Here is a 14,910-nt window from a genome sequence, read left to right as displayed (position 1 = left end):
GTTAATGAATTCTCAATTCTCATGAATTAAGAATATAAGCAAATATTTTGATCTTATACTGGATCCTATTATTTTGTCACAGACTCTACTTTTAGTGATCATTATCTTTAGAAAATTAGGCTATGTTCTGGTTCTTGGTATGATGTATCTCAGATATAATAAAATACTAATGATATTATCTCTCTTGATCTCAATATTAGGTGTTACTCTGATAATCAAAAAGAAAAAACTAAAGTCAACCACACAAGATAAGAGATCGATCAAAAATACTCTCCTTGACGTCAAGTTCAGACAAATCGAATCATAGTTAAATCTATACACCATCAGCGACCGGTAATATATTCTTATTATTCTATTATTTTTTATATATTAATTTAGAGTTACTACAATAACCAACTTCAAAATCTTGATTATAATTTTCTCGCCAATTATTCTACCTACAAGAGGGCTTGCTATTTGGGAATATATGTGACACCTGGCCCTTTTGGGCCTTGGACCAAGCCCATATAAAAACCCAAATCCCATTAAAAAATAAAAAAGAGAGAGAACAGGAAGAAGACTCCCGATAGGAGTCTTCTTCTCCAATGAATCTCGGACGGAAAAGAGTTCTAAGATCCTTAAAACTCTAGGACCCTCTATAAATAAGACTCCCCTCTCCCTCACGAGCCTCCACCGACGACCGTTGAGCTCAGTTCCTCCCCTTTTTTCCTTGGAAGCCGCGGTACCCTCTTTTTGTGTTCGTTGGAAATCGGAGGTTGAAGAGGCCACCGGAGTTCAGGTAAGGGTTCAATCTTTTTTTCTCTCCCTCTTTTCTTTCTTTCCATGATTTTAGACTCCTCGTCGACCGTCGGGATCGTCGAAAATTCTATGAATCATGAAACCCTTGTTCAGTTGGGCCACCTTCCTTTCTTTTCCGACCACCGAGCCGTCGGTTGCGGTGTCTCACCCTTAAGATAGGACCCTCGTCCCTCTATCTCTCTTCCCTGAAGGTATTGGCCACCGGTGATTGGCCAATGATCGAAAAATAAAAGAAAAATGATAGTATCCTGTTTTTTCGATTTTTCTTGATTTCTTGCCGGTCGAACCTTACCACCAACCATCCTTTGCCTCACCGCCGTCGACCGTCACTACCAGACATCTGACCAAGCCGCCACCCCTTGCCCGAGCCAAGCCACCGAGTTCCCCTTGGTCCATCCTCTGTTCGACCGGGAAGGAAAAGAAGGAAAAGAAAAGAAGAAGAAAGAAGAAAAGAAAAAAATGAAAAAGAGAAGAAGAAAAAAAAATGAGAGAATTTTCTCTCTCTCCTCTCCCTCCTTTCTCACTCTTTCCTCTCTCCTCTCTCCTCTCTCTACCTTCTCTCTCCACTTTTTCTTTATAGATTCTCTCTTTACTTTCTCTCTCTAAAATTTTCTTTCTTTAGGGTCATTCTCTCTCGTTGACTGCATTACGGATCTTAGAGCAAATTTGAGATGAAAATAAGTTGACCTGAGATTACTTCGAAATTTGTGTAGTAGATTGGATTCCGATCCGATCCTTATTCAAAATTTATAACATCGATCATACTTAATTCATATTGAGTCACCTTGATATGATCTCTGATAATCTCGATCATGATTGTTTCATTTGAAGGATATAAAAATTTTCTCTCTACTTTCTCTCTCTAAAAGTTTCTCTCTCTTCATGAATTTTTTCTCTCTAGAAGTCTTGTGGACTAATGGAGGGTCCAAATACTCAGACAAATATCAATTTTGGGTAATCCTAAGAGAAGTTCTGGATTTGTGTTATTAGGATCGATTATCGATAATTTCTCCATATATGATTTTTATATTTGATCAGGATCATGAAGAGATACGATTGTTTGCATAAGCTTTCGAGTGGAATATCTTATTTTCATAATTCATAAATCAAAGAAGAACATTAATTTTTATACTTGGATCAGTCACTGGTAAAGGTAAGAATCCCTGTACATGATCATCATTATATATATGCTATTTTACTGTTGGTCTTGCATCATTGGTTTTGCATCATTGGATTTGAGATCGATGAATTTATTATATCTGAGATACTGTTATTTGATTTTGAGCATGAGTATGTTATGTCAATATATATGTATCAGAGATTGATGGCATAATTATATGGATATGACATATCTAAATTGATCATAATGTAAGTCAGAATTGATTTGATGAAATTAACATATAATGATTAAATGAAAAAGAGAGATATGGTATGGACTAGTCTTATCGTGTGGAATAGCCCATCGGGAGCTTATGCCTGGGACAGCCCCCACTGGCTTATAGGTGGATCAGCCGGCCAGAAGCTTATGCCTGAGACAGTCCGCCAGGAGCTTATGCCTGGGACAGCCTCTCACGGGCTTTCATACGTGGGACAATCGGTCAGGAGCTCATCTTGGGATAGCCTTGAAAGGCTTTTAAGTGAAAATTGATTCAGATAATGACTGAGGTATAGACTTAGTTAGTCCAGAGCCAGAAAGAAAAGGTTAAAAATCATATGATTATGAAAAGAGAAATGAAAGATAAGACATGAAATAATTGTTGAACAAAAGTATTTCACTTGTTAGCTATGATGATGCATCTCTTTTGACAAGGTAGATAATTTATGGATGTTTGTATTATTCTGGACATTGAACATTAGATTTTATATTTTATTGCTTATTCTTATTTTCAGATTATATTATTCTATTGATATGATATGAAAATTCTTACTGGACTGTAAAGCTCACACCCCTTCATTTTTCTTTTTCTTCTCAGAGATACAGGACGCTCATGATTGGCTATAATTTAGATTGCGAATGAGTAGATGAATAGATAAAATATCATGATCAGAGGATTGAAAGAATTTCAATTGTAATTATGCAAGTTTTACAAGTCATTATTGAAATTAGATATTATGGATGTTGAGGTTGTAAAGAATTACTTTTGGCCTTGCATATTCTTTAGGACTTTCTCTAAGGAGTGTGCAACCATCACGTATTTGAATCGGCTATTAGATTTGGGGCGTGACAGTGGTATCAGAGCTCAAGTTATGATCATTAAGGATTACAATATAAGTGATATGAATATTATAGAGTGATATCAGAGCTTAGGTTATGATCATTGAAGATTATGATATAAGTGATTAGGATGTGATAGAATAATATCAGAGCTTAGGTTTAAAATCACTAGAGATTATGAAGTGATATCAAAACTTTATGAAAGATCAATAGGATGTGACAAAATGATATCAGAGCTTAGGTTATGATCATTTGGGGACTATGATACAAGTGATTAGGATATGATAGAATAATATCAGAACTTAGGTTTAAGATCACTAGGGATTATGAAGTGATATCAAAATTTTATGTATGATCAATAAGATATGACAGAGTGATATCAGAGAATATGACTTAAGAGTCAAAACTTTAAGGTCACTAGGGATTGTGACATAAATGATATCAAAACCCTGAAATTATAATCCATAGAGTATGATAGATAATATTAGAGTTTAAGGTTATGATCATTAAGTATGTGATAAAATGATATTAGAGTTTAGGTTATGATCACTAGAGAATATGACTTAAGTGGTATTTGAGCTTAAGGTTATAATTATTCAAAATTTGACTTTAGTGATATTTGAACTTGAGGCTATGATCATAAGGACATGATAGATATAAAAAAAAAAATAAATATTTAAATTTTAAATCAATAGATACTATGATGAAATTTATGCATTAGTGGTATATGATGTCTATAATGGAATTGACGAGTTATATCTTGGATTTCAATTAGAAAGGTTGACTAAAGTATGAGAAGTATTGACCCTGAAATGAAGAGGGAGGTATTGATATATTATGTTGGGTGTACTCAATGATTTTGGAATGCTAAACTTATATGGTTAAAGATTATGATAATTTTTTTAATTTTGATGATAATTATCTGAGTATTATAATTTTTGGACTTATCAGAAAGAAGTTAGTTAGGATGTGGTCTAAGAAAAAATTTTATCATATGAGAGAGAAATATTTTTGAGCATTGAACCTATAAGAGATCATATATGAAACTCGAATTTAGATAAAAAATATATACTTAGATTTTATTATGAGAATATGAGATACACATCTTGACGAAATCTTTGATTTTTCAAAATATTATATTTGAAATATGAATTTTTTGATCTTTCAAGTTTCATTGAATTTCAAGTCAAAAGTTTGATTTTCTAAGTGGATCTAGGATATTTTGATATTATTGTTAAATTAAATATGAAAAAATTAGTTTTGTCGGAATATGATATACAGGTTATGATAAAATCTTTAATAATTTATATTACCATCTTTGAATTAGATTCTTTAATTTTTTTTATGTTTGTTAAAGATGGTGAAGTGTATTAATTATTCAAGTCAAAGTTTGGATTTCTGAATTGAACTAAGATATCTTTCTAGTGTTAAATTTTGAATAACTTATATAAGGGACAAGAATTTGTATGGATTTATCTATTGATGCTAAGGGTTGTGATGAAAAGAGCTCTACAAGAAATAATCAAGTTGATTCTACTTATGAGGATGTTGGCTTGAGTTCTTCTACCTTCTTCAAGTTGGAGTTAATTTTTTTAAAAAGAAAGATTGATTTGGGAATTATCTAAATGATTGTAAGATAAATCTAAGGTTAACTCCAATTGATTCTAGATATGTTGGATTCTTGAAGAGTGATGAAACTTATGCAATGATTTCAAACATAGAAAGTGGATCAAGATTTAATTTTGATATGTTATACCCAAAGATAGTAAAAATAAAAAAACTTAAAATTTTGCTCTAAGTTTTATATGAAATTTAAAAGTTGGATCTATCTTTGATTGATCTAACATACAAGGATATTCTAATCTTTTGATAGACTTATATAATTTGATAAATTAAGATTAGAGTGCGCAGCAAAAGCATGGTGGATTAAATTGATTAAAAATATTAATTCTTGATTCAAAAGATATTATGATGGAATACATTAGTTACAAATAAGAAAAAATTTTATTGATAATGAAAGGATACTATAGATTTTGACCTAATCTGATCATAGCCGAATAATTTTTGTTAGTAGGTTGCTTCATTGTAGATAATGCCAAAAAATCCTAAATATCTCAAGTTTATTATTAACAGCTTGATAGTTCTGTTATTAGTTTAAATCTAGAATGTCTTGACGCAGATCTCATATTTTTTTAAATTTAATATTGTTACTCGAAATGATATAGAAGGTTGAGGTTTTTTTGAGATGAAAGTCTATATATAAAATTTGTTGGAAGGTCAAAAGAAGAAAGAAATCGATGATTGTGAAGAGTGTCCAATGTTCGACCTTTCTTTATTTTTATATCATAGGTAGTCTGAGATAATTATGAATTTTGAGTGGAATGTATTAGATAAATAACTAGGATATTTTAATACAAGATCAAAATGTTACTATTTAAAAAAAAAAAAAAACCAGTACAAAGAGAATGAGTTTGAGACCTCACATAATTTTATTATATCAAAATTTAGTGAATAGTGCTAGTTCACGAATGCTTTTTTTTAGATGGTATTTTTTTGAAATCTCTTACATTTAGCACATGAAAATTTGATCAACCCTCAGCCATTAGATCAAGAGGTAAGATTATTTTAAAATTTTATCGGAAGATCATTGCCTTGGAGTGATCTTTGGTATCTATGCTCAAGAATAGATTTTGTCTCAATAGATTGGATAATAAGCTAAGAAATATGTGTGATTTAAGATTACTATCATACATGATCACTATGATGTAATTAAATAAAATAAATTTATTATTTTTATCAGGATCATTTTTAATCTTAGATGGGTCAACTTAAAACGCCCGTTGGAGTCAATGGACCCATGGGCTACTCAATTTGACTTGCATACAAAATAAAATCGGGAGGGCTTGGCAACCTCCCCTCCCGTCCGATACGGCATTCTTCCCACTCACTGTCGTGTCGTTCCTTGCAGACCTAGTCCCAGCAGGCCCACCATAATTTTAACCATAATACATGGACCAATCATAATTCGACACGTCACTAAGCAGAGTCGAGCGCTGTAGACTGCTTACAGCGGGCTGGAATCATTCCGTCGTTCTTCCAAACCGCGCATTGGAATTCTTGTGCGATCGCTTTTTATGTATCCGAGTTGATATCGAGCGGACGAGATAGTTTTATGTGGTTGCACGGACGGCAGATGTTTTATTCGCAGAGAAATGGTTATGCGCGTGGCTGGAAAATAGTTGGGTACCTGAAGGCCGTTTGGAATTTGAAATGGGATCTCCCTCCCCTAAAAGAGCCGTTGGGCTATCGTTGACGCCTCGCCCTCCATTTATGCCCAATTTTTATTTTATTTTTTTGATTATTTATTGCTTCTATAAAAATTTAATGTCCCATCTCTCGGTGGCTTCTCTTCTCGTCTCTCGCCATTAATGGTCTCGATCTACAACTCCATCAATTCCACCGTCTTCTCTTCTCTTCTCCTCTCCTTCGCCCTTTTCGCCCGGAAACCCTAACCCTAATTTGAGGTCCAGTATCGGGAGGATGGGCGAGGGCGCCGAGGTCGCACGGAGCTTCTGATTTTGAGTTGCCGAGGTCTTCTTCGAGGTTCGTATTTTTTTGTTGCAAATGGGACTTCTTCGGGGGTGGACAAAGTCGGTCGCTTTGTGAGTTTTTTGTTTAGGTTTTGGAGGTAAGGGTTTTAGAGAACGGCAGTGGAAGTGGATTTAGCTGGACCTGATTAGGGTGCTTTTGCTTGTATTTCTTGCTTTTTCTATTGATTTTTATGGTTTATTCATTGATTTGGAGAGCGCAAGTGGTTTTATAAATGAAGTAGTTGGTTTCATTGTCGTTTCTTTGATAGCTAGATCTAAAGCTGCTGTTTTTATTTCATTTGTTCTAATAGATGTATCTGGTATGGTTTTTCTTGTTAGTTATGATTTCTTTACACCTTTTTTTTTTGTTTTCAATATCAATTCTGGAATCAATTTTTTTTCTTCATCATTTCTACTGGATTTTGTCAACCCTTTTGATTCGATGAGTTAGTGAAGGATCAGGGGAATGCGTGAGTTAGCTTGATTTGGTTTGAGAAGTACAGCCGATTTTGTAAATTTAAGTACAATTCCTTTTCTTTATTAATGTAGGACCTTCATAACAAAATGAGAAATGTGGAACTGAAATGTTCTTATTCTTAAAGTCAAAGAATGAGGATGGAGACAGAAAAGGGAGGATCGAAGAGCAGCGGCTTTTTCAATCTGTTTGATTGGAACAGGAAGTCTCGTAAGAAATTGTTTTCCAGTGGGACCAATTCATCCGGTAAATCAATATCAACCAAAATGTCTGAAAGCAGCTACTTCTTTTTCTTACCATAAGGAATTTGTTTTCCCTGACGTTATATTTTTACCTTACAGAGATCTCAAAACAAGGAAAAAGAAGCGACAGTAATTTGCCAACAACACAACTTCGTTTGGTGGGTAGTCTGCTCTTTCTGTCTGTGTTGGTTGTACTGTATCAGTGGAATTAGCATCATCTGCTTATAGTATGTTTAGAAGGTGGTTTCTGTTTACTATTGTGATTCAGTTGTTATGTCTTTGCCAGAATGAGGAGGACGAGATCATTGGAGTGTCAAGGGTGAAGGGAAGTAGTGACTACAGTTGTGCTTCATCGGTAACTGATGAAGAAGGGAATGGGGTCAGGGCCCCAGGAGTTGTTGCTAGGCTTATGGGTTTGGATTCCTTGCCAACATCTGGTGTTTCAGAACCCTTCTCCACTCCTTTTCTTGATTCACGATCGCTTAGAGACAACTGTAGTCTCAAAAGAAGTCCTGAATTCTCCATGAATGATCAATTTAGCCATGCACCACATAAAGCCGAGGGCTATTTTAGGAAGCAAGTAGAATCACGGTCTCAAAAAATGCCAAGCAGCCCAATAGAGAGGTTTCAAATGGAGATGTTACCTCCAAGATCAGCAAAGTCTCTTCCAATAACCCACCACAAATTGTTGTCACCAATAAAAAATCCAGCATTCACTTCTGCTAAGAATGCAGCTCAAATAATGGAGGCAGCAGCCAAGATTCTCGAGCCAGGACTTCCATCCAGTACAAGGGGCAAAGTTTCTTTATTTGGGTCATCTTCAATTCCATTGAAAGTTCGTGATCCAAAGGAGAGCATGGCAGCCTCTCAGAAGACATCAAGATTGCTGGAATTATCCAGAACACCTTTTCAGTCGACGGATGTCAGTTTATCTAGAGGACCATCCCTGAATAAGTCTTGCAATGTTTCAGAGGATATTATCATATTTAGGTCCTCTCCAGATCCTTATGAAATTAAAACAGCTAGTACAACAGGTAAGGGTAAATCCATCTCTTTAGCTATCCAAGCCAAGGTGAATGTCCAACGAAGGGAAGGCTTAAGCACATCCTGTAGGAACACGGTAATCCAGAAAGAGCATGATGACTATAAGCTAAACCAACCATTTATAAGCCAACCAAACAACCAAAAGAATAAGCAGCAGAAAAAGCCATCAACAGCCAATGCTTCTGGGATCCTGCGGCAAAATAATCAGAAGCAAAACTGCCCATCCACCAAAGGCAAGTTAGCTTCGAAGCAATCAAATTCTAGTCAGCAGGGGAGAAAAATTCTTTCTGGAGATACTGGGAAGCACAGGACAGTAAATAGGCTTTCTGGAAATTTGAAAAGTGGATACAAGAAGGAAGTTTTAGTGACTACTGATGTTGAAAGGGAAGGCTCATCGAGTAACAAGGATTTCCCTAGAAAGAAAAGATTGATAGAGGGGAGCTTCAAATCAGGGAAAAATGATTTCATAGGTAGCATGTCTGTGGATAGAAATGAGAATGGTGTTCAATCGAATGTTGTGATTGATAATCACTCGAGGTGGAATGAAGATAAGAGGAATGCAATGGATGTTGTCTCCTTTACGTTCACATCCCCCTTGACCAAACAATTGCCTGGATCTCATTCTACCATTCAGGTGGTTGAAAAGAAGGATACAAGGAATGGGTACTCTTTTGATTCTTGCAGTGAAAAGAATGCTTTAAATGTCAAGAATAAAAGATTAGCATCTCTAGGTTTGAATGTTATAAATGGTGATGCTTTGAGTCTTCTTTTAGAGCAGAAACTGAGAGAATTGACAGCTGGGATGGAGCCATCCAGTAACTTTCTTAGAGGAGGGAGTTTTGCATCTTCTGCTTCTGTATTGCAAGAATCAAAATCTGCTTACAATACTGATTCAACGCTACATCGGAAGGACTTTCTACTTAGGCCAGATAAAGCTGATGGCATATTTGATTCTGAATGTTCATCAACTAATGGTCAGGTATTTGAGATGAGCCATAAGCTGTGGGTTTGTTACGTTTTCTATACCTCTGCTGTGATGTTATTTCTCATTTTCTATTTTTCAAACAAAATGGATTTTGTTATCATATATTTTTATTTACTGTTGGACATCTTAATTAAGGAGCAACTTTAGTTTCCAGCTGGTAACTGCTTATAGGTGGTCCTTGGGTTTTATTTTCTTTTGAAAATGTGCATAGTTACAAAGAGAAAAATGCATTACCATTATCAGTAACTCCATTTATATAGATGATTAAAATTTACAAGAAATTCACAATTTCAACTATATCAATTATGCATAAGTGATTCATTGAAATATACTCGCCCACCTGAACTGATTGATTCATGTGCAAGGAAATGAATATTGTAACATTCCTCTGATAAGTACTTTTTTATCTACTTCTGGCCAATTTTATAAAATTAGGATGGAGTAAATCTTAGTGAGATTGTTATGAATAATTAGGATGCTTTTGTTTGTATTGGTTTGATGATTTGTGCGTGGTAGTTGCTGGTGTATGTCAACCATGAGATATGCATTTGATGTAGATTGATATGGTAACTCTGCAGATTCATGTTTTGTGAGCGTCACTGCTCTTGCATTCTTTTATGTAATTCGAGGCAGGTCATGCTATTCAGAAGTTACATACTTGCTGAAAGAATTGTCCTTTTTTTTTAAAATTTACAACATTATTTTTCATGAGTTTTTGTCATATAACATTAGTCACAATGGGAGCTTTGTTAGCTGATCAATGGATCTTGGTATCCACATTACTAGTTAACAGCATACTAACTGAACACTCCAAAATCATTCTGTTGTATTTTATATATTCAGTTTTTGTAGTTGGGTTTTTCTAAATTTCCACCTACAGTAATGTGCTCATTTGAAAACTTCCTGAAATCTTGAATCTATACCTGCATTCTAGGTGCTTGCTTACTTAAAGTGTTTCTCAAATATCTGTTTTCTTGCACCTGCACTAGTATCTGCTCCTGCACCTATCCCTGATACTAGCAACTAGGAGATGGGCTAATGTGGTAAAGTTGCACTTTGACCTAGAAGTTTGACTTTACAAGTATTATTAAGGCAGAGAAGAATCTTGATGCACAAAGTGACCAAAAGTGTGCACAGACAAAATCATAGAGATTAAAGGATGAATATCATGGCGTGTGAATGATAACTAGAGGTTACTTTTATTCTTGAGGGTACATTAAGTTGCAACTTGTTTTGGAATGAAGTGAACTGTTGATAGATTTTATTACCACCAAGAAAGTACACTCAGTGTCAACCCAAGATAAGGTTCTGCCATGCAACAATCTTAAAATGTCTTGATACAACAGTCTCATAAATCTAATATGGTAAACCTTTTATGCGAATATTACAAGAAAGAAACTCTTTACGTGGTTACATTCAAAATAACATTTGTAGATGGCCAATGATTTAATCCTTTACTTCTAATGACACCCACAGGCCTGTTGACACATCAGTTCCACATTTTGCAAGGCCAATGTAAGCAAGAGGATACAAACTAGGTTATTATCAGAAGTAAGTTTATTAGTTTCTTTTTTTGTCCTCTTCTTTTTATATAAGAAATGTATGCCCAAAAATACACACATCTATATTTTTGTTTTTTATAGTCATGAGAGTACTATAATATCTTGTACCTTGACCTATGATATAATGTTTGACCAAAGCTCTGCCTTTCTGAAGTAAATTGCTGCCAAACCATAAAATTGTTCATAACTCATAACTGGACCATGTTCAGAGCAAAAATAGAAGTGAAGTTACCAGCAAGGGATTTATTTGATTGATAGTAACATCCTTGTGTTAAGTTATAATGCATGCTGTACATTTGATGGTCAACAACCCTTATGGCATGGTTCCAGCCAGATGGATTTTCAAGACAGATTATTCACTTCAATAGTATATTACAGACCACATTAAACACTTAGACACTGCCCAATATGGCAGTGGCAAGCATGCAGGTGAAGTTCTATCCTCAATCTCACCAGAAAATTTTCAAACATGAATAACTGAAAGAACTATCTTCTTGCTCGTGTCTGAATTTATTTACTTGATGCACAACACAGCTGAAGAACCTTCATCATATCTCAAATTGATGTTTGAATATACATAGAGTCATTTGTTTATGCCTACTTTTATTGATGGATTAAATGGCCTCTTAAGGCACATCTAATCTATTAGATGCTCTACTGGGTATGATAGTCATTGCTTGGTCATAACAAGTTTGCATTTTTTTTTGGGATGTTTAATGAAGTAGTAGAGGGCATATTTATGTAGCAGTTGTCCGAAATGGTCATTATTGTTTATCTTTATTTCACCAATTTAAGTGAGATTTTGAGGTGTCACTTTCTTGGTTTGTTTGGAGACGATATTTGTACTTTCTGGCAAGAAATTGCCTTGGCCTTGTTTATACCCTACCACAGATCATCCTCGTACTTTAGTTCTAAATGTCAGAAATTTTTGATGGTTATTGACTGGAGCTATACATTATCTTTGACATAGATGCATACTTTGTTTGTGATGTCACATGTCAGCTATATCAATTCTTTAAACAACTATATATAAACACCAGAAGATAGCAAATTTTTAACCACTCGTGGAATCCCACATAGAAAGACATGTAAATCATGTGACTCTTAGCTCAATCTTACTGTGTTCTTTCTTGATGTTGGTACAAGTCATCCATTTTGTGAATATGATTTGACTTTTTGTAAGAGTTTGTTTCCACCTTCCATGAGAGGGTTGTTTGCCTGACTGATTATTCTGATGTGAAGGTTTCAGCAGTGATTTGCTTGCTGTTTTAGATTTTCATGGTAAAACAAACCAAAGTGTTGAATCTTCTAAGAACCTTTCTGTTGGTTTCGCTTATTCATTCTAACTTTGACAATCAAATATTTGTCGGGAAAGACTTTTTATTTCCAGAGTTGTAACTCCAAAAGTCATTTCTGAGAAGTTTCTCTGCTAATGATGAAAGCTCCTGATGACACCATCCACAAATATTCTTTCAGATAGCTGAAGAGGTGGATTGTAGCAGCAGCAGTGGTGCCCGAAAGGAATCAGACAACCAGCATCGTAGTCCTCTTTCTATATTTGATGCCTCCTTTTCCAATCAAAGTTGCAACTCACCCGAGAGCACCGGCAGCACTGATGGTAAAGCACTACTTAGCAATTTATCCAATATTGTAGACTATGAGAAAATTGCTGTTTTCATGGGCGAAATGTTTCTAATTAACAGGAAGCAAGATTTGTTCATCTTCTGTCCAAGCTCAAAATGTTGCTTCCCTGAGTTGCTCCAGCAAAGTTCCATCCATGGATGCTGAAATGGAGCTATCAGATTCAGTCTCGTCTGCATTTATGGATTTGGATGCATTAGAAATTAGCAGCACTAATCATGCGAAAGTGAGCAGCCAGGATTTGGATTATGTGAGGGAGATATTATACAGCAGAGGTTTGTCAAAGGATTTAAGCTCATGCTATCTAAATGATGCTGGTGAGATCTTGGATTCCCTTCTATTTGAAAAGTTGGAGAACAAGAGAAGTAGGACCATGCTCAAAGGGGATGACAAGGATGGTAGGGTGAAAAGGAAGGTCTTGTTTGATTGCTTGAATGAATGCTTGGAATCGAAGTGCAGCCGTTACTTCCGGGCAGGATATCATGCATGGACCAAAGGTTTGGCAGTTGTGGGGAAGGGTCTGGCAGAAGAGCTTTACGAGGAGCTTTTAGGGTGGAAGAGCATGGGAGATTCAATGGTGGATGAGCTTGTGGACAAAGACATGAGTATTCACTTGGGCAGATGGGTGGATTTTGAGATTGAAGCATTTGAAACAGGAGGAGAGCTTGAGGAAAAGATACTAAGCTCCTTGGTTGATGAAGTGGTTGCTGATTTATGCATCAAAGGGCAGTCTGTGTTACTCTCCTCTCCAATATAAGTGGATGTCACATATTGTTTCCCTTCTGTTTCAATTTGTGCTTTATGTCGGCATCTTTTTCTTCCTTGAGTTATGCCCATCTTAAAATGAGTATAAAACGCTACATTTTTGGTCCCAATAATCATCAGTAGTAACTACTAAATTACGGGAGAAAACTAAGTTTTGCTGTTATGTGCATTTAGAAACAGAGTAGGATCTGGGAGATTTCCTGGGTTTATACTTGGATAATAGTGTTATACTATCTTTATCTTTAGGCCATGTTTGGTTGCTGGTCAAGTGGAAGTTGGTAGGGGTTTATATTCAAAATAACCAGCCAAATATCATTTAACAACAAGATGTCAAATCTGTTTGGTCAACATCCTAGATAGGTGCTTAATCAAGACGGACTCATTTTACCTGGAAGGGGTATAAGTTTGACGTGCCAACCTATCTCTTCTCCCTGCTGCCTTCCTATCTTTTCAATAAATTATCCAGCTAACCCTTGACAAGTTTCTAACATGTTAGTCTAACATAAAATCCTGACAGCAGTTAACCTTAGTAAAAAAGGTGTCCTTATGGGAAGAAGATGTCCGCTATGCGGTGAAAATGAAGAGTTCACGGATCATTTTCTATTGCAAAGTAGTTTCACTAAAGATTTTTGGTTTATCATTTTCACCAACCTAAACTTCCTAGCACTCTTCAATACACTCAAGGCTAGCGACATCAAAAGGCGATAAGCAGCAGGTTTCCGGCTATAGAACATTTACTAGCCACAGCTTTTTGGTGTTTATGGAAAGAGCGTAATCTTTGCATCTTCCACTTTCAAGCTATCATGCTCCTAGGTACAGCACGACATATTGTATTTATCTTCCGGAGCTGGACATCCATTTCCTTAGATTTTAGGATGCAACAACTAGCGCTTCAGTTGATTCATTTTTTTGATTCTGTTTGCATTTGAAAATTCGTTTCAGCAGCAGTACGTTTGACAGGTAAAACCCTAGCATCTCTTCATGTTATCTGCCGAATGCAAGACAATTTTGAAAACAGACTCTCTTTCTCCCCTTGGATCCCTCAGGGTTTTTTTTATGCTTATTTTCCATCTTCTATTTGATGGGACTTTCCCATGTAACGGGATCTTAAGTTCTATAAATGCATGCTAGGCCCCAATCTACTTCTATTTCAACTTTAATATATAACACTCTTTCTCAAAGAAAGAGCCTTTCTGCTGGTTTCTCAAAAAAAAAAAAATATTATTCTATTAGATAAATCTCCATCGAAATCATTTTTTTTTTAATCTTATGACAAAACTTATTATTCAAAATTAATATCTTGAAATGTTTTATACAAAAAAATGCATGCTTTTGAAACTTATGTATCATGCCGGAAGTTAGTTGATATTAATACAAAACGAGATTTCGACCAAGATGAAAATGTTGGTACTTTCTCTAATTTATAAGTTGCTTGTGCAATGCACATGCCTGCAAGTTTTCAATAAATACTCACTCGGCTATCACCACTCTATGGAAGAGAGTCAAGATACTAGATTATCTGGATAAGAACAGCGGATCAAACCTTCCAAAATTTGAAGTATATTTATTAATAAGTAGCATAAATACGTTATA

General features: G+C 35.4%; 1 protein-coding gene across 2 annotated transcripts; it reads left to right on the top strand.

Moving 5' to 3' along the window:
• Nucleotides 1-6,335: 6,335 nt before the first annotated feature.
• LOC105057409 (uncharacterized) lies at nucleotides 6,336-13,455 on the top strand. 2 transcript variants are annotated; one of them, XM_010940009.4, is made up of 6 exons: nucleotides 6,336-6,616; nucleotides 7,206-7,324; nucleotides 7,420-7,478; nucleotides 7,607-9,343; nucleotides 12,388-12,529; nucleotides 12,615-13,455. In XM_010940009.4, exons 2-6 carry the CDS (start codon nucleotides 7,213-7,215, stop codon nucleotides 13,307-13,309), a joined length of 2,745 nt encoding a protein of 914 aa, XP_010938311.2. In that variant the 5' UTR covers nucleotides 6,336-6,616; nucleotides 7,206-7,212; the 3' UTR covers nucleotides 13,310-13,455. The 2 variants fall into 2 exon arrangements, with proteins under 2 accessions (XP_010938311.2, XP_019710280.1); XM_019854721.3 differs by having other exon boundaries at nucleotides 7,153-7,324.
• Nucleotides 13,456-14,910: the final 1,455 nt, after the last annotated feature.

Source organism: Elaeis guineensis, chromosome 14, assembly GCF_000442705.2.
Source record: "Elaeis guineensis isolate ETL-2024a chromosome 14, EG11, whole genome shotgun sequence".
NCBI lineage: Eukaryota > Viridiplantae > Streptophyta > Magnoliopsida > Arecales > Arecaceae > Elaeis > Elaeis guineensis.
The sequence above is the reverse complement of the archived record's forward strand: the minus strand, read 5'-3'. Positions and strand labels throughout refer to the sequence as shown.

Bases quoted from the DNA above. Each gene is read 5' to 3' on its own strand.
- LOC105057409 (XM_010940009.4), top strand. From the start codon at position 7,213: ATGAGGATGGAGACAGAAAAGGGAGGATCGAAGAGCAGCGGCTTTTTC. The intron at 9,344-12,387 runs GTATTTGAGATG...ATATTCTTTCAG, and splicing joins GTTCATCAACTAATGGTCAG to ATAGCTGAAGAGGTGGATTG. The intron at 12,530-12,614 runs GTAAAGCACTAC...TCTAATTAACAG, and splicing joins GAGCACCGGCAGCACTGATG to GAAGCAAGATTTGTTCATCT.